The sequence below is a fragment of the Chiloscyllium plagiosum genome, unplaced genomic scaffold (assembly GCF_037043375.1).
Source record: "Chiloscyllium plagiosum isolate Xiang-an unplaced genomic scaffold, Cpla_swu_hap1 HiC_scaffold_14, whole genome shotgun sequence".
Taxonomy (NCBI): Eukaryota; Metazoa; Chordata; class Chondrichthyes; order Orectolobiformes; family Hemiscylliidae; genus Chiloscyllium; species Chiloscyllium plagiosum.
Window position 1 is genome coordinate 31,246,626 of NW_028270152.1, and position 20,546 is coordinate 31,267,171.

The window sequence follows — 20,546 nt, forward strand, 5'->3', positions numbered from 1 at the left end:
TTAAAGCTAATCCATTCATTGTGAAATACTTTTGTCCTGTCCATCACTTGTTCCTTATGCCAACTGGTAGACAAGTAGTTTTGTTTTGCAGGTTCACCATGTTGACACCTCATTTTTAGGTATGCCTGGTCATGTTCCTGGCATGCCTTCCCTGTACTCTTCATTGTGCATTTATTCTGGTGTCAAAGTCTTTGTACAATTGTATTTTTCTGATTGACCTGACACTACTAATGGCACTGTCCTTTCTTATAGATTTCCATTATAATCATTAGGATATTAGAATTCTACAAAAATGATTTCCAAGGCGTGATCATACTTAATTGTTGTAACAATTCTTTGCCTTTGAATTCAACCAAGGACAGGACATTTCACTGACAAGAATAAGTACACAAATAGAACCTTATGAATATGACATCACTATAAAATATGAATTACTTTTTGACCAATTCAACTGCAAATACATTTTATAGCAATGACAAGTAGATTAAAAGACATCTTTAAAGGTACTACTGCAAGTCAACATCCAATTAAGAGGTACTTAATCAACTTGTACACCAGTACTTAAAATACAGGCTCTGAGTTAGCAAAAATATTAAAAGATGAAATTCTTGAGAATTTTTCTGAACCTAGGCTTGCCAAAGGAACTTGACAATTTAGTTTACGAGATTTGCAAATGTTGCCATGATCTTTTTTTTTATATCACTATTTCTAGGTCAATTAACATATTTCAAGTGTTTGGAAGCAAACAATTGCTATTTTCAAGCTTGCCAAAATCTAATTCTGGATGAAGTCACTCTTGAAGTTTCAAGAGATACAAGAGTAAACTGAATTAACAGGTAACAGTTTGTTATGTGTATGTCCTGTTTGGAGTTTTTTGAAGTGAAGTGTTCTGATACAAATTTTTACAGGATTTAGAAGAAATTTGCTATTAAAGTATTTCAGTTTATGGGATGATCCAAAACATTCATTCAGAAAAAGGGGGAAAAAAGATAGAATATTTCCTTTGAAGAGTTATCAAAAGTAGCTAGGAATGTGGAGTAATCAGATCAGCCATGATCTTAATGAATTGTAGAGCAGGCTCAAGGGGCCAAGTAGCCTGTTCCTGCTCAGCCTAATGTGTGTGTGCTCTCAGCAACACTCATTGTTGTTATACAGATAAATTGTAATAGTCAACTTGCTTTTAAGCAAGATCCCAAAAATGAACAAATTAATACATGATCAGACAAAGTTTGTGGTAGTGCTTTTCACTCAGGCTCATCTTTTTTGTGCAAAATTTCCATGGATTGTCTTCATACAAGTACTTTTACCATATAAAAATTAGCTATATCTAAGTTATTGCTGCAGCTGAGCAACAACTGGCAAAATATGTTAATATCTCCAATGAGAACATATGCACACACAGTGTTCAAAGTTCATTTTGGCTCATGTATGCTAACACTAGTAATGATTCACACTGAAATTAGTAGATTGCCACTAGAGATGATAGAACATGTGGTAGGAATACCAGCTCACATATCCCCACTTTTAGTATGTCCTTCTTGTCGCTTTGACAACATGGCATGGACAAAAACCATGAGGTTTTGAGACTCTGCAATGCTTCCAGTTCTTCACATCCTGTGCACAGCAGTGGCAGGGTCCAAAGCAATACTTTGCAGGTGTTGCTGTGACTTGGTTCAGGTTGTGATACTTTGGGGATCACATTTAATTTTAAGATAATTTGCATTGCTGGACTTCTGAAATCTTCTCAAGATGACCTAAGGGCCCAAGAACTTCATACTCATCATGACATGGGATCCTTCATGTTTATCTGAGTTAGCAGATAGCCTTTCAATTTTGTGTGGCACCGGTAATGCATTGCGCCATTAGCTCTGCAAGGAAAGATCTGCCCAGATTTTACACTTGTGATTTGAAGCGGAAGTAACAGAAAAGGTCACACAGAGCAACGACCAAGCTTTTTGTTTTTGTTTCATTTGTTGGATGTGGACTTTGCTGGCCAGGCCAGCATTTAATACCCATGGAGTTGGTGGGGTCAGCCTCTGCCTTGAACCACTGCAGTCTACATCCTCTAAGTGCACCCACAGCTCTGTTGAGTTTCAAGATTTTGATCTCTACAGAAAGCTATATGTTGTGATGATTATGCAAGATATAAATTTATATTTTATTCCTAAGCAAGCCTAAAGAGATAACTAAATATGGGGATTTTCTTTCCTATATTCAATTTCCTGGAGGTTGGCATCTGCCTTTGTTCAACAGGTCCTATTGAGGGTGAAAGGAAAGGCTGGTAGGTGTTGGGAATGCTGGATGACTAAAGAAATTGAGCATTTGGTTAAGAAAAAGGAGGAAGCATGTGTCAGGTATAGACAGAGATTGAGTGAATCCTTAGAAGAGTATAAAGGCTGTAAGAGTATACTTAAGAGGGAAATCAGGAAGGCAAAAGGGGGACATGAGATAGCTTTGGCAAATAGAGTTAAAGAGAATCCAAAGGTATTTTTACAAACATATTAAAGATAAAAGGGTAACTAGGGAGAGAATAGGGCCCATCAAAGATCAGCAAGGCAGCCTTTGTGTTGAGCTGCAGAAAATAGGGGAAGATACTAAACGAGTATTTTGCATCAGTATTTGCATCATGGAAGATATAGAATATTGGGAAATAGATGGAGACATCTTGAAAAATTTCCACATTACAGAGGAGGAAGTGCGGGATGTCTTGAAATGCATCAAAGTGGATAAATCCCCAGGACCTGATCAGGTGTACCCTAGAACTCAGTGGGAAGCTAGGGAAGTGATTGCTGGGCCTCTTGCTGAGATATTTGTATCATCGATAGTCACAGATGAGGTGCCAGGAGAATGGAGGTTGGCTAACCTGGTGCCGCTGTTTAAGAAGGGTGGTAAGGACAAGCCAGAGAACTATACACCGGTGGGCCTGATGTCGGTGGTAGGCAAGGAGAATCCAAAGGGTTTTACAAATATATTAACGACAAAAGGATAACTAGGGAGAGAATAGGTGATGGAGGGTTGATTTTCAGACTGGAGACCTGTGACCAGTGGAGTGCCACAAGGATCGGTGCTGGGTCCACTACTTTTCATCATTCATATAAATGATGTGGATGTGAGCATAAGAGATATAGTTAGTAAGTTTGCAGATGGCACCAAAATTGGAGGTGTAGTGGACAGCAAAGAAGGTTACCTCCGATTACAACAGGATCTTGATCAGATAGGCCAATGGGCTGAGAAGTGGCAGCTTAATTCAGATAAATGTGAGATGCTGCATTTTGGGAAAGCAAATCCGAGCAGGACTTATACACTTAATGGTAAGGTTCTAGGGAATGTTACTGAACAAAGACCTTGGAGTGCAGGTTCATAGCTCCTTGAAAGTAGAGTCGCAGGTAGATAGGAAGGCAGTTGTTATGCTTTCCTTTCTTAGTCAGAGTATTGAGTACAGGAGTTGGGAGGTCATGTTGCAGTTCTACAGGGCATTGGTTAGGCCACTGTTGGAATATTGCTTGCAATTCTGGTCTCCTTCCTATCGGAAAGATATTGTGAAACTTTAAAGGGTTTAGAAAAGATTTACAAGGATGTTGCCAAGGTTGGAGGATTTGAGCTATAGGGAGGTTGAATAGGCTGGGGCTGTTCTCGCTGGAGCATCAGAGGCTAGGGGGTGACTTTATAGAGATTTATAAAATCATGAGAGGCATGGATAAGATAAATAAACAAAGTCTTTTCCCTAGGGTGGGGAGTTCACAACTAGAGGGCATAAGCTTAGGGTGAGAGGAGAAAGATATAAAAGAGACCAAAGGGGCAACTTTTTTACACAGAGGGTGGTACATGTATGGAATGAGCTGCCAGAGGAAGTGGAGGCGGCTAGTATAATTGCAACATTTAAAAGGCATCTGGATGGGTATATGAATAGGAAGGGTTTGGGCCAGGTGTTGGCAGGTGGGACTAGATTGGGTTGGGATATTTGGTCGGCATGAATGAGTTGGACCGAAGGGTCTGTTTCCATGCTGTACATCTCTATGACTCTGTGACCTTCCCAATGCCAGAGTTTCTAATGACGAATGTTCTAATATCATTCAAACTTATTCAAAGCAGGTGAAAATTTATCAATTTCTTGAGTTTCAGTAATCATGACAATGACAAATAGCTAAGTGCAACTGGCCCCTCACAACACCTCAAAATGGCCATGGACCAACTACAATTCTTTCGAGCTTGTGGACATGCTGATTCCCTATTCTATCTCACCTGAATTATTAATTATGTGCACTGAATAACTTGAGAAAAATATTCAAAGGCAAATCAAATACTATTGCAGAATTTAAAAAAAAATCACATCAACAATATTCCATCAAGGAGATTTGAACAGAGTGCTTCTAGTCAATGTTCAACATATTGGAGCTCTGATGATAGTTCATTGACCCAAAATGTTAACTCCGATCCTTACCACTGATGCTGTAAAACCTGAGTATTTCCAGTATTTTTTTTAAATTTCAAAACACTATTCAATTGAGGGTTGGAGGATTTGAGCTATCGGGAGAGGCTGAACAGGCTGGGGCGTTTTCCCTGGAACGTCGGAGGCTGAGGGGTGACCTTATAGAGGTTTACAAAATTATGAGGGGCATGGGTAGGGTAAATAGGCAACGTCTTTTCCCTGGGGTCAGGGAGTCCAAAACTAGAGGGCATAGATTTAGGGTGAGAGGGGAAAGATATAAAAGAGACCTAAGGGGCACCTTTTTCACACAGAGGGTGGTACATGTATGCAATGAGCTGCCAGAGGAAGGGATGGAGGCTGGTACAATTGCAACATTTAAGAGGCATTTGGATGGGTATATGAATAGGAAGGGTTTGGAGGGATATGGGCCGGGTGCTGGCAGGTGGGACTAGATTGGGTTGGGATATCTGGTCGGCATGGACAGGTTGGACCGAAGGGTCTGTTTCCATGCTGTACATCTCTATGACTCTATAATTAAATATTAGATTTAAGTTTGTTCCAAACTGAAACTAAGTTTAACATGAGGGAACAAGTACAAGTTTCAGCATTCCAAACCACCTAAGATTTTCCAGACTCCCCTCTCAAAAGGTCACTAACTGTCGCAACCTCTCCATAAAATGTCTAGATGGTTATTGAACAATCGTTAATCATCATTGCATGAGCCAAAGAACACCACCTAGTCAGCACATCTACCCATCAGATCAGGATGGTAGCAGGTTTGGCTGCTGGTCTGTGTTTAACAGCCTTTGAACTGCTGTCGTCATGAGTTTTCATTGTCTTAGTCAAGGAGAGCTCAGTGATTGCCTGGTACTTTCGGTTTAAACATTTATATGGCTAAACTAACAATATAGTCAGGTGTTTTGCTTGGCCTGGTATGAAAAGTAGCTCCCTCTCCAACACAAAGATCAGGTGGTGACCTCACGAGCTAGTTTAATTTTTTCTCCAGGCACTGCCAGGTAAAATAAAATAGCCTTAACACAAAGACTGCCAAATTTGTAAAAAAAACTTCCCATTTCTCACACTATTTGAATAGCAACTCTTCCCAATTAAAATGACTTTTATTGAAATCAGTGTATAGCAATCCTAAAGTCATGCACAGTGCAACAGTCATCAAGACAGTACAGAGGAGACTGGATAACCTCCAGTGAGATATATGAAGGAAAATGGAAAAGGAGAAAATTACAGCCACCTAATACACATTCTACATTTATGGGCCAGAATTTTCCAATACTGTGCTCATCAGTTGTCTAGTATCCTTCTACTTAAGTAAATAAGTGGAAAAATGCCATACTGGTAAGCTCAGAAGCAGAGATTTTCCGATTATAATGTTCAAGAATATTATTAATACTCTGAACATATGACTTCATCTCAGCACATCGGTATGTTAAATAATGAAATACTTTAGTTTTTTTAAAATCTGTTCCTTTAGTGTGGGGCAATTATTAAACAATTCATGTTTCTGCAAAACCATTCAAGTGTGCTAGTTTTTGTCAATATCACCACCTATTAAAAAGGGAAAGGAACAAATACATATCAATAACTTAGATTTCTGTAGGACACTTAACATAATGAAACATCCCAAAGATGTTTCCCAGAAACATGATAAAACATTGAGCCAAATTCAGAGATATTAGATCAGCTGACCAAAAGCTCAGTGAACAAGGGACTTAAGAATGGACTTAAAAAGATGAGAGAGAAGTACTAAGGCAGTGGAATGGAGAGGGAATCAAAGAGCATGGTGTCCCAGCATGGCCCAAAAAAGAAGCAATTATAATTGGTAATGTACGAGATGTCAGAATTAAAGAGAGTTGAGGGAATGGAGGAGATAGCAAGATTGAGAGGGCAAGGCCATGGAGAGATTTGAAAACAAGGATGGGATTGTTAAAGTCAAGGTGTTACATTACTGGGAGGCAACAAATTAGTAAGCACAAGGATGATGATGAACAGAAACTTAGTGCAAGTAAAAACACACGCAGAATTTGAGATGACTTAGGCTACAGAGGGAGACTGTGGGAGACCAGCTGGGTCTGAGTTCGAAGAATTGAGTTTAGAGGGACAAGCAGAATTGAGGGTTTCAGCAGTGAATGGGCTGTAATGGATGAAGTTGAGTAATGTTGTGCAGAGAGAAGGGGCTCAAGTGGCCAAATAGGGCTGAATGGACTGTTTCTGTGGAATATATTCAATGTAATTCCATATGCAAAAGCAGAGCACACAGTTGCACTGATTTCACCAAATAATGGAATGACAAATTCCTTTGAGTGCAGATATCATTTAGCCTTTATTGCTCATTAAACAGTTTTACAAAGTGCCAGAAGTTAAAAAATGATCAAACTTAACACTGCAACAAGAAATGTTCAGTTTGATTTAAAAAATTGCTATCTCATTTCTACAAGAACATCAAACAACTCAAGAGGAAACTAAGCGACTGCTAATAACGAGTTATGACAACATTCTGGGGCTGTGTGACTCTTATTTGTTCAGCTTCAAACAGTACACCAGAGAATTCTTTGATAGGGTCAAAGGCACTGGATCAAAGGCATCATCAAAACAAACCACTTTCAATTTTTCTTTGAAAACATGAATTTTAAAATTAAAACTGGCATAAAGTTGCAGGCCAATATAATTTCTATTTTTCAAAAACAAAAATGTAGATGCAATGCTCACACAGAGAATAGGATAAGTTGGGGAAGCAGACAGCTGTCTTGAATCTCAAAAAAACTAAGCAAGCCTGGCTTGCTATGTTCTTCCAGCCTCCTGCTTGTCTACTTTAGATTCTAGCATTCTGCAGTTGTTTTGTCCCTAACTTGAATTTCTAAAGGGCTCACCTCACATTTATCTGCATTCAACTCCATTTGCAACCTCTCAGCCCAATTCTGCAGTTTATCAAAGTCCCTCTGCAACCTGCAACATTCATCCACACTGTCTACTACTCCACCAACTTTAGTGACATCTGCAAACTTACTAACCCATCCACTTATACCTGCATCCAAGTCATTTATAAAAATGACAAACAGCCATGGTCCCAAAACACATCCTTGTGGCACACCACTAGTAACTGAATTCAGGCTGAATATTTTCCATCAACCATCACTCGCTGCCTTCTTACAGAAAGCCAGCTCCTAATCCAAACTGCTAGATCACCCTCAATCCCATGCCTCTGCATTTTCTCCAAAAGCCTACCATGTGGAACCTTATCAAAGGCTTTACTGAAGTCCATGTACACCACATCAACTGCCCTACCCCCATCCACCTGCTTGGTCCCCATCTCAAAAGACTCAGTGGAGGTTTGTGAGATATGACCTGCCCTTGACGAAACCATGTTGACTATCTGCAATCAAATTGTTGCTTGCTAGATGATTATAAATCCTCGCTCTTAATATCCTTTCCAAAACTTTTCCTACAATAGATATAAGGCTCACTGGTCTATAATTACCCGGGTCATCTCTACTGCCCTTCTTGAACAAGGCACATTTTCAATCCTCATCAGTGAGCGTCTCTTTGTTTAGCCTGTCCCAGTCGAACTGGTGTCTCTCTCCATCTGTGTATATGGATGAATAATAGTTGGTCATGTCTTTTGGTGGCTAGTTGATGCTCATGTATCCTGGTGGCTAGTTTCCTACCCGTCTGTCCAATGTAATGTTTGTTTTATTGTAATGTAACAAGGGCTACCATTGTGCCTTGGGGCCGGAGTAGTCTGGTCGTCATTTCTGAGATGTCCTTAATGTATGGCAGGGTGGCTAGAGTTTCTGGGTGTGTTGTCTCTTCTTGTGTTGGTCTGTTGTGTAGGAATCAGCAGATTGCGCTTATCGGACACCTGTTGTTCCTGAATACGTTGTACAGGTGTTTTTCTTCGGCTTCTCTTCGTTCCTGGGAGCTGCAGTTAAACAAACTGCAGTTAAATGAGCCACAACACACTGCAGCACCCAGGAACTAAGATGACAACCAGACTACTCCTGCCACTAGGCAGCATGGTAGCCCATAAGCCTATCACCCCAATGAAACAACTCCTGATGAATTTAAAGTACCCCATACCAATAACCAGCAGAACGAACATTGTACCCAAAATAGCTTGCAAGGACTGCCACAAATATTACATTGGATGGATGGGCAAGAAGCTAGCCACCAGGATACATGAGCACCAACTAGCCACCAAAAGATATAACCAACTATCACTCGAATCCATACACACTGATGAAGAGGGACACCAGTTTGACTGGGACAATGCACTCATCCTGGGACAGACCAAATGAAGATACACACGGGAATTCCTAGAGGCTTGGCATTCAAACTAAAACTCCATTGACAAACATATTGATCTGGACCCCATTTACTGATCTCTCAGAAAAAGAACTGGAAGTGATATCACCCACCACAACAGATCAAGACACACAAATAGAAAGTGGGACAGAATGCCAGCGCTTCATTGGAGGCTCACTGATGTCCGAGAACAAATCTACCAGCTCAGCGATTGAATTTATAAAGCGAAAGTGAGGACTACAGGTGCGGGGGATCAGAGTCAAGTTTAATGTGGTGCTGGAAAAGCGCAGCAGGTCGGGCAGCATTTGAGGAGCAGAAAAATCGATGTTTCGGGCAGAAGCCCTTCTTCAGGATGCTGCCTGACTTGCTGTGCTTTTCCAGCATCACTCTAATCTTGACTCTGATTAAACTTACAACCTGAATGACAGCTATATTGAATATAGAAGTAAAAATTTCCTTAAAGTGACTGATTAATTGCAGAAGCTTGAAACCAGACAGTTTCTAGCTTAATTCCTAACTCAGTCTCTTGTGGCTTAATCAGGAAACCACTAAATACAATTTAGACACATGGCTGTCATTACAGTTTTTATGTAGTATTTCTGCATAAACTAAACACACACATATCTCGTCTACAATAGTCACAAGTTAAGATGCTTCAGAGTAAATATTGCAATAATACATTATTAAAAATGTCACAAATGAAATATTTGATTTAGTAAAGTACTCCTGGATAGTTTTATAACGTGGCACTGGGGGGAGAAACAATTTATATGAAATGGACATTGAGATTGACAAAAAAAATTATACTTAACATATTAACAGCTGTCAAAAAAGATGAATAAAGTATAAAACTCAAAAATAGCAATATACTGCTTACTCTTAGTTACCACAGTGCCAATCAGATCAGACATGGTCCTATATTTTCCATTAGCATTAAAATCATAGTAACAGTAACTGTTTGTGCCCAGCTAAGTGAGATTCTATGCAAAACAGTACAAAGTTAACTGGACCAGTTATTTTAACATTGAACTTGCAGTTCCTATTTACAGTACTTAAAAATATTCAGAAAGAACATCCAGTTTTAAATAGGTTCACATTGATTTCTACATACATTGTTTGATATGCTTTCAAAACAGATCAAATATATTTTGCTGCAACAATTATGGATGATCAGGGAAGGCCGAAATGAATGGAGTAGTGCAAATAAATTTGGAACATTTAATTTATACCATAAATACATCAGATGCTGAAAACCAGAAATGATGGAAGCACTCAACACCTCTGACAGTAATCTGTTGAGATGAATGGTGTTAACAAGCAGGATTTGTCTTCCCTAAAGATTTTGCACACCCTGTAAGGCTCAAATATGGGCCAGAGGACTGCACTGCGGGAGAAAGTCACACCATCGTGATTTTTCCCAGTTTAGTCAAGTAAACAGTCAGAGGACAGGCTTGCTATCCAATTAACGAGAAGTTTTCAGAGCCACTGGGCCAGAGACCTTCCAGCCTGAAAGGAGCAACCAGATGCCTTTAAAGCAAAGTGAAGGAGATAGCACTTAAAAAACAAAGTGATGCCAGAAACCAACAAGGAGGCTGGAAGTGCAAAATATCAATCACCTACTTTCATGCCTGTACAGCCTGGGCTCAAAAGCTACCCAAGGGGATACAAAGGCAACATCAGAAACAACCAGGAAGAGTTCTTGAAATGCTTGAAACAGAAAAGGAAGATAGGTGTCATTCTAAAGTTAAAGCAACATATATGAACCAAAAGCTGGCTTATTCACGAAGAACTGAAATGTGAAGCCTACCAGTACTGCTGCACACATCAGCTGTGCAACATTAAAGAAAGGAAACAATGGCAGTGAACCCAGTAACATGAGCTGGGTCAAACGAGAAGCTGAAAAAGACTGCACAACCAGAAGTACTGCAAGCAGGAATGGAGGGCAGTCTAGATTGGCTGGAGTGAATGTAAACGTCAATGAACATCTTTAGGGCTGGGATGCTTGCTAAGTAATTTTACAGGACATTTGTGATCAGGAAACTTGTGATTAAAGTCGAAATTGAGACTAACGGGTTATAATCAAGGCATTTCTGCCCACTATAGCCCAGGATGAAAACAGTCACTGGTGAATCTTGTGATTATCAATACCTTAATACAAACTATGTCACAGGGTTCAGTCTTGGAACTACATTCAGGATGCTCTGATGCTTCTTGCTGTCATAAGCTCAGTACAATATTGGTTGGGATTTGGTTAGCCTCGCTGGCTGTACAGCTTGTTTGTGATGCAGAGTGATGCCAACAGCATAAGTTCAATGTTTGCAATGGCTGACAGTACTACAAAGAACTCTCTTTCTCAACCTCTCACCACTAATCATCTCTCCCTGATGATCTGGTAAGATTACTGACTTTACTTTTTACCTAGGTAAAAATAATGACTGCAGATGCTGGAAACCAGATCTTGGATTAGTGGTGCTGGAAGAGCACAGCAGTTCAGGCAGCATCCGAGGAGCAGCAAAATCGACATTTCGGGCAAAAGCCCTTCTTCCTGATGAAGGGCTTTTGCCCGAAATGTCGATTTTGCGGCTCCTCGGATGCTGCCTGAACTGCTGTGCTCTTCCAGCACCACTAATCCATTTACTTTTTACCTGGTTTAGTCCACATGAAATTCACACGTGCGAATGCACAAGCTAGTTGCGAAGCCCTATCAGTGAATTGCTCACCATTTATGCTCACATGAGGATTATTTAAGAAAGGAAACAGATGACTACCAGACTCAGTCATTGACCTCTGCTGTTGAAGCAAAGGTAGAAAAGAGAAAAGCAAAAAGAGAAGTGAGATGGTACAATAACATAATTACAAACTGTAAGCCGCAGGCACTGAAAATCTAAGGATATTGCCAGAATCTAATCCAGATAACACCATCAAAGGTTCACTCCACTAGATCTGAAACTTTGAATATGATCCAGCAATGCATCAATTAAGCTAATATCACAAAACAAAACACATTCTGGGTGGTCTGTCTGCCCACTCCATCTTGACAACAGTTAAGTAGTAGTAGAATCCTATTGATCTTTCAAGTTCATACAAAAAATAGTTCATGATATTTATGCTTTGGTGGGAAGAAGGGGAACTTCATGGAGAAAGAAAGAGACTTGACACAACAGCTCAATTGTAGCCAAAGTATTTACTGCTTTTCATTAAACAAAACTAGTGAACTTACACTTTAGTTGGGACTCTACACAATGTCACAGGACAAACTCAAGTTGGCCACCTCCTTTTCCTGCTCTTCACTGTCCAGCCTATAATTAACTAATACAGAGGAACCTTGATTATCCGGCATTTGATTATCCAAATATCGGATTATCCGGCAAGGTTGCTTAGCTAAACTATGTTTTTCAGCATTCGATTATCCAGAATTCGATTATCTGAACGAAATACTCCCGGCTTGTGTCCTTCGGATAGCAGCAGTTCTTCTAATCCTAGTTGGTTTTAATCAATCACAAAATAAATTACTCCTTTGGGGCGTGCAGTGTGAAATGTAACTATAGCTGTTTTTTGGTAGTTATGAAATAAATTGCTACCATAGCAGCAAGCAATGATGAACTTCATTGGGATTACCCTCACATTAAAAGCTGTTCTTTAGAAATCAACTTACCAGATGAATGGTAAAAACTCTCTAATCTGAAGCTCCGAAAATATCAAGTTTCGAAGTTCACTCCAGAGATTCTTAAAATAAGGGTCTGTGTCTCAGTACATTGGTGTCATTAATTTTGATTTCTCAAAAAAGTTTTCTAATGGGAATTAATTTGCCAAAAAAAAGGACCAAACGTTACATGGATTTGAAACATTGAACAAAATCACAACCAATTCTTTGCAACATCCTTTTTATTAAAGAAAGGATATAAAAGACTTTCAATTAAGCCTGTTTAGGTGTTAAGCTGTGCTCATGCTTGAATCTTATACAGCTGTAAAAGCGCATTTAATTTAATCAATTCATTCAAGTGCAAAACAGGCATAACACAACACCAAAACTGATAATTATAAATATCATTCTTTTATACAATGATTACGATTCACATTGATTGCCACTCCCCCCAACCACCAAAATTATACAATTCAAATAGTGCCTTACCTCTTATAAAATCCATGGATTGGTTGAAGACACAAGAACTGCCAATAATCCAAACAGAAAGCTTTTAATTTCAACATTTTAAAAATTGTTTTGTTCTTATTTGAGGTTGTTTTGAATAATTCCCTGCTTTGGTTTCAATGGTAGATTCACAACAGCATTAATGTGCACAAAGAAGTTCAATATTCTTCAACAATTTTTAACTTCATTCTTCAAAATGCTAATATTTAGAAGGGATGGTCTTGTTTGCATTTAGACTCCTGGGTTTAAAAACTTATGACAAGGACAACAGCACATGTCTACCTTAGTTACTGGGTTTTGTAAATCAACCTTCAAAACCCACTCAACATATTAAGCAGGGCAATCAGTACCTCTTTGTCATCTGAAGTCTGTTTCTACCACGCGATTTTAATCCAGGCGTGAGAAATTGCAAGTGTTCATTGTTTCCTGGATTCCTAAAGATGCATCAGCAAGTACTGAGATCTGGATAAATGCATGATCACCTTCCATTTAAAAACGAGAAATCTCAAATGCAGACTTTTTTTGCCAGGAGAATAAGAGGCTCAAATGCATTAAGTACAGTACAAATACAACTGCCTTCGTCGGACACTTGAATGCAGAACTACAGCTGCTCCATTGTCTGCCACTGACTATGAGAAATGTGGCTCTCCTAGTAACCCAGAATGACAATGAAAACAAACCTTACTCAATCAGGGTGTTAATTATGCCTTATCTAATTCCCAGTACCCTTTGCCAATCAGCTTTGAGCCGGCAAGCTAATCATCTGTACCACATGGTGCTCAGTGGGCAACCTCCCAACAGTAGGAGGTTGCAAGCTAAAGCTTTATGGATAGGCTGATGGCCGTTACTATAGCAACTGGATCATTTGGATAAAATCTGAAGTGGAGCATGGGTGACAGTTCACACTAATTCTAAAATAATGGAGTACTTGGGAGAAAAATGCAGACATAAGTTACTATAATAGAATGGCAATATTAGTCAAACAATTCATTTCTAACATTAAGTTTACAAAAGAACGTGCATGATTTACATTTTCTTGTTGAACAGTCCCTGAATGTAACAAAGAGAATTACTGAAAGTTTTGCTTTAGTTTTGGAGGAATCTTTAGTACAATACGTAAAATAACTTCAAAGTGAAGATTCTTTAAGTTTGTCATTGAAACCACAGTCAAAATTTGATGTTTTTCAAAACACCACTGGTGTACAACATTCAGTGCTTCTTCACATCAGTCGGAGAAGATGCTAAAATGTCAAACAGTAGTGGATCTGCCCTTTTGTGTTGGGAAAGTTATTAACAAGTAATCTGCAGCAAACATTGAAGAGCTCATTTAAGAGTATAATATTATTGCAACATTGTAGCATTACAAAGAGGCTCTAAAACTGGCCAGAATCGAAAACACAAACAGGCAGACAAATGCCACTGTTTTGCTAGATTTCTATGATATTAGTGACGATCTGTAGCTTGGGTTGTGGTTGAAGTTGTTGTTGGTTCACCGAGCTGGTTAATTATCTTGCAATTGTTTAGTCTCCCTCCTGGGTGACATCTTCAGTGCTGTGTAACCTCTGGATGAAGTGCTGTCGTGAGCTGCCCCAAATTTATACGGTTCTCTGTGGCAAGTGGTTCTATTTCCAATTTTGTATCGTCATGGTCTTTTGATGGGGTCTACTTCAACGCATTTGTTAATGGAACCAGTGAATGAATACCAGGCCTCCAGAAAATGCCAAATTTGTCTTTGTTTAGCCTGTCCCAGCATTACGATGTTGTCACACCAACATTTCATCCGAGGGCTACATAGCACCGAAAATGTAAATCAGAAGGGAGACAAAACATTTGCAAGAAAATAAACAAGCTCTGTTAACTAACCAACAATTACTCCTATGATTTTTAAGTTTATTTTAAAATGTCTTCTTATGCTGCCATGGTGACTATAAAATGTGCAGTAAATGGAATGAAGTGCAAAATAAAGAATTTAACTGAAAAGTTCATCTTTCACGTCAGAGGAGATACTGTTTTTAACATAAGACCACTACAGCTTAGAACAAACTTCTAGCTTATTGCCATGAAAACCAGCTGCAACTATGTCATAATTCCCATTTTTCATCCTCTTCCTCCTTTCCCTATGCCCTCTAGTTCTGGACTCCCCCCACCTTATGGAAAAGACCTGTCTATTCACTCTATCCGTGCCCCTCGTGAGTTTACAAACCTCTATAAGGTCACCCCTCAGCCTCTGACACTCCAAGTAAAACAGCCTTAGCCTATTCAACCTCTCCTTATAGCTCAAATCCTCCAACCCTGGCAACATCCTTGTAAGTCTTTTGTGAACCCTTTCAAGTTTCACAACATCTTTCCGATAGGAAGGAGACCAGAATTGCACCAATAGTCCAAATGTGGCCTAATCAATGTCCTGCACAGCCACCACATGACCTCCCAACTCCTACACTCAATGCTCTGACCAATAAAGGAAAGTATACCAAATGTCTTTTTCACTATCCTATCTATCTGCAACTCTACTTTCAAGGAACTATGAATCTGCACACCAAGGTTTCTTTGTTCAGCCACACTCTCTCAGACTTTCTCATTAAGTGTATAAGTCCTGCTCTGATTTGCTATTCCAAAATGCAGCAGCTCGCATTTATCCAAATTAAACTCCATCTGCCAATCTATTGGCCCATCTGATCAAGATCCCATTATAATCTGAGGTAACCTTTTTTGCTGTCCACTACACCTCTACTTTTGCGGTCATCTGCAAACTTACTAACTATACCTCCTACGTTCAAATGAAAATCGTTTATATAAATGATGAAAAGAAGTGGACCCAGCACCGATCCTTGTGGCATTCCACTGGTCACAGGCCTCCAGTGTGAAAAGCAACCCACCACCACTACCCTATGTCTTCTACCGTTGTGCCAAACCAAGTCAACAGAAGTAAACTTTAAGAAATGGCAAATAGGTTAAAAGGAAAGGTCAGGTATTTAGAAAAGGGAATTCTAGAAATTTGCTGTAACTAACAAAAAGTCACTGCTGCGAATTAAGTCACCAAAATCAAGCACACTCAGTCTTCCAAAATCAATTCCAGGGACCTCAGAAGACTGTAGAAGTGGATGAGGGAGGACGTTGGTGGGTGAGGGTTTTGGTGGGGGGGGTTCCGAAAGGTTCCAGGTTTTATGTTGGGCCTGCAGGAAACCAAGGAAAATGATTGCGCAGTTACGGGGGTCGCCCTGTACTACAGATTTGTCAGCTCAAAGCTTTTCAAAGCTTGTCAGCTCAAAGTTTTTCATCATATGGATGAACAAAAGGGAGTAAAAGTAGTCAGAGTGTGGTGCTGGAAAAGCATAGCCAGTCCAGCAGCATCAGAGGAGGAGGAGAGTCAATGTTTTGAGCGTTAGCCCAAAATGTCGATTCTCCTGCTCCTCGGATGCTGCCTGACCAGTTGTGCTTTTCCAGCACCACACTCTTCAACTCTGATACCCAGCATCTGCAATCCTCACTTTCTCCCAAGGAGGAAAAAAATTAGTCAAGATTCACATCATGACGGGAAAAAGAGAGCGAGAGAGACTGACAGACACAGAGTGAGAGAGAGCTGATTGATATTAATTTACCAAATAGGTATTGCTTCTTTGAGCATGATGTAGAACCAACACTTGCATTTTTTTTAAATGTTAAATTTTAAAACTTTGTAACTAATATTCGGTATTCAGACTCAAAATAAATATGCCTCTGGGAATGAAGACAAGGATACCAGTCAGGAGGTAGTGAGGACTGCAGATCAGAGTTGAGAGAGTGGTGCTGGAAACGAACAGCAGGTCAGGCAGCATCCGAGGAGCAGTAGAATAGACGTTTCGGGATTCCTGATGCTGGGCTTTTGCCCGAAACGTCGATTTCGCTGCTCCTTGGATGCTGCCTGAACTACTGTGCTCTTCCAGCACCACTAATCCAGAATAAGCCCCTCAAGCCTGCTCATCCATTCAATAAGATCATGGATGATCGGATTGCAGCTCGACTCCCCTTGTGAAATAAGCCCTGTGTCCCCATAGTGCCGGCCTTACTTGTTAATCAAAAATTGATCTCAAGCCTTTAATATATTCAAGGACTTAAGTCGAGATGTAAAGTTATTCCCACTGCCAGTGTCGCCTGCTTTAGTTTGCATTTCACTGACACCAGTATTTGCAGCCATTAATCATTTAGTACAAACTCCCATTTCACTTTGATTCTTATGAAACACTGCAAAAAATGCTTTTCAAAATAAAGTGATTCTATTTTAAGCTTTCTGACTATGGCAACATTGCAAGATCATATGGCGTTTGTGTCAAAATGACTGCTGTTGATCTAAACCTCAAGGCATTCAATTTACAGAACACCGTAAGTTGAAAACATAGCATTACATTCAAATGCGTTTAAGAAAACAGTTTTTTAAACTTTAGAATTCTTAATTTTTCACAAGGTTTGAGATGATGCTTCAAGTGTAACAAGTTGTCAGCTGAAAATATAAGTTGGTTCAATTGATATATCTATTGGCAAATAAACAAAAAGGAAAGAGAAGAAGCCCACCAACTGTTTACTGTATAGCGAAAGTTAAAAATCACACAACACCAAATTATAATCTAACAGGTTTATTTGGAAGCACAAGCTTTCAGAGCGCTGCTCCTTCAGCAGATGGTTATGGAGTATAAGATCGTAAGACACAGGATTTATAGCAAAAGCTTACAGCGTGATGCAACTGAGATGATGTATTGAAAGAGACCTGGATTGTTTGTTAAGTCTCTCATCTTTTAGAATGATCATGCTGGTTTCAGTTTTCATTTGTAAATCCCTGAACTTTTTTCAAGTTACTTTCTCAAGCGAACTTTAACAATAGGTGCCATGTCAGCTCAGACACTGAAAGTGTAAGGTTAAAGTCTATCTGTCTGTGCCCCAATGTTCAAATTAAAATGTAATTTTGCAAGTACAAATTCACCCCACAAATTTGTGTATGTGTGCATGTGGCTGTGTGTGTTGGGAGGGATGTGTGAATGCCTGAGAGAGGGTGGGTGTGAGTGTAAAAGGTTATATATCTGTGGGGGGAGTATATGAAAGAGGGTCTGTGCATGTGTGTGTGTAATGTAGTGGGGTCACCTGAAGTGTGACATGAACCCAAGTTCCCAGTTGAGGCCATCCCCACGGGGACCAAACTTGGCTATCAGCCTCTGCTCGGCCACTTTGGTGTTGTCTGTCCCGAAGTTAATCTTGGAGGATTGTCACCCAAAGGTCCAAGGTCGAATGTCCTGGACTGCTGAAGTATTCCGTGATTGGGAGGGAACACTCCTGGCTGCTGACTGTTGTGCGGTGTCCATTTACATTCTTTACACCTCTTTACACACACACACACACATACGCACACGCGCACATACACATAAGTTTGTGGAGTGAATTTGTACTTGCAGAATTACATTTTATTTTGCTCAAAAACTGCATGAATCCATGTAAGACTCTGTACATCCTTTTTTAGAAATAGAATCAGTCTGAACATTGGGGCACAAACAGACAGACTTTAACCTTCCACCTTCAATACATTGTGAGAGTTCACATCATACCTATTGTTAAAGTTTGCTTGAGAATGCAACTTGAAAAAAGTTCAGGGATTTATAGATGAAAGAACTTAAACCAACATGGTCATTCTAAAAGATGAGATACTTAAACAATCCAGGTCTTTTTCAATACATCATCTCATTTGCATCACACTGTAAACCTTTGCTATAAGTTCTGTGTCTTACAATCTTACACTCTACAACCACCTGATGAAGGATCTGCATTCCAAAATCTAGTGCATCGATATAAACCTGTTGACTATAACTTGGTGTTGTGTGATTTTGAACTTTGTACACCCCAGTCCAACACTGGCACCTCCAAATCATGAGAAATAAAGTAGCCTCTCAAAACTGTACCATCATTCAATGAATCACAGCTGACCTGAAACTTATGCTACACCCAACTGCTCTGGCTCCACATCCACTCGATTAACAAAAATCCATCAATTTCAGATTTAAAATTGATACAGCTAGCATTTAGTAAATATTTTCATGTTACATTGCTAATGCACCTGGTTTTCTGCATCCTGTATCATGGATAATCTGGCTTTGATTTTTTGGTTTTGTTCTGCCATCAGCAGAAAAGGCATTTCTCTCCACCTACTTGATCAATTCAATGAAAAATCTCCAAAAACTAATCAAATCACCCCTCCACCTTCCAAGGGAATAGAGCAGAGTGCATGAAATGTCTCCTATTTCTTTAAACCTTGGTAGCGTGTTGGCGATTCTGTCCTGCATTCCTTCCAAGGCCTGTAGATCTCTTCTAAAGTTGAGAACTGTATACATCACTCATATACTTCTTCAAATTCCTCAATTAGGTTTTTCAATGTGATTTAGCCACAACAAATCCACGAGGGCTCTCTCTAGTCAGTTCAAATCTCTTGAGCATTCTATCTTTAACTGTAGATTGCAAAAGCTTCCTTGCAACAAACATGAATAATCAGGATATAGAATGAAGGGGACACTAAATCAGACCAGTAAGCCAACGAACCTAGCAAAAGGAAAACTAACCTGGGAACAGTTAGCTTACTCAACTCAAATACATTTCACCAGAATACTGACCAAGAAATGCTTAGTCAAGCTGCTAAAAAGACAGTGGCCAACCACTTCCACTCTCCCGTCCACTCCACTAAAGACATGCAAATCCTGGTCCTCCTCCACCGCCAAATCCAAGCCACCTGACACCTGGAGGAAGAACACCTCAACTTTGACCTTGGGACCCTCCAATCACATGGCATCAATGTCGACTTCACCAGTTTCCTCCCTTCCCCTCACCTCATTCCAGATTCAACTCTCCAACTCATCACCATCCTCTTGAACTGTCCTACCTGTCCATCTTCCTTCCCACCCAGCCGCTGCACCCTTCCCTCCAACCTATCACCATCACACCGCCCCCCACCCCCCCCCCCCCACATCTACCAATCGTCTTCCCACTAATTCCATTCCCCCCTAAACTCCTGATGAAGGGCTTATGGCTCAAATGTCAATTCTCTTGCTCTTTGGTCACTGCCTGACCTGCTGTGCTTTTCTAGTGCCACACGTTTCGACTCTGATCTCCAACATCTGCGGTCCTCACTTTCTCCTAATGGTTCTCCTCTACCCCTTCAGACCAAGTCAGAAAAGGAGAAGGCAGCAATCCACCCAACTACATGAGCAGTGGTTGGTATTGCCCACTCATGCAACTTGGTGCCAGAAGTGGTCATCTGAAGGTCTGCTCTAGCCGATGTATTGCAACACAAGTGATGGAGCTGACAATATTGTGTTGCAAAGATAGGTAGAAGTTTAAGACATGTCCATTATTCATCTGCTGTCAGATGCAGATGACAATGAACTTGACAGGTTTTAAATTCCTTTGATTATGGTTAAAAGCATCCTTCTGTACCTCATTTATTCAATAAACTTTGTCACATGTGTTTAACATAAACTACTGACTTTTTTCCCCACATTTTTAAACTGATTATACCTGTCAAAAATGAGCCATCGGTCTGAGTCAATCTGTCTATGGAGTGATTTTTCAAGGTTTTAAAGGTCGGCTTATGTGCCAATGTCTATGTTACTTGCTTCCAGTTGGCATAGGAAATATGAT

The 20,546-nt window shown here is 40.0% G+C and overlaps 1 protein-coding gene across 5 annotated transcripts in view; it reads right to left on the reverse strand.

Moving 5' to 3' along the window:
- The window catches only part of iqsec1b (IQ motif and Sec7 domain ArfGEF 1b), a 532,991-nt gene that overhangs the window by 162,732 nt on the left and 349,713 nt on the right, over positions 1–20,546 (reverse strand). Inside the window, exon 1 of one of the 5 annotated variants that reach the window (XM_087994265.1) lies at positions 12,879–13,054. The exons of the other annotated variants lie outside the window; for them this stretch is intronic. Coding sequence (XP_087850391.1) covers positions 12,879–12,955 — 77 coding nt within the window. The 5' untranslated portion in view covers positions 12,956–13,054. Of the gene's footprint in view, positions 1–12,878; positions 13,055–20,546 lie in introns of those variants that run through there. 5 annotated transcript variants of the gene reach the window in all.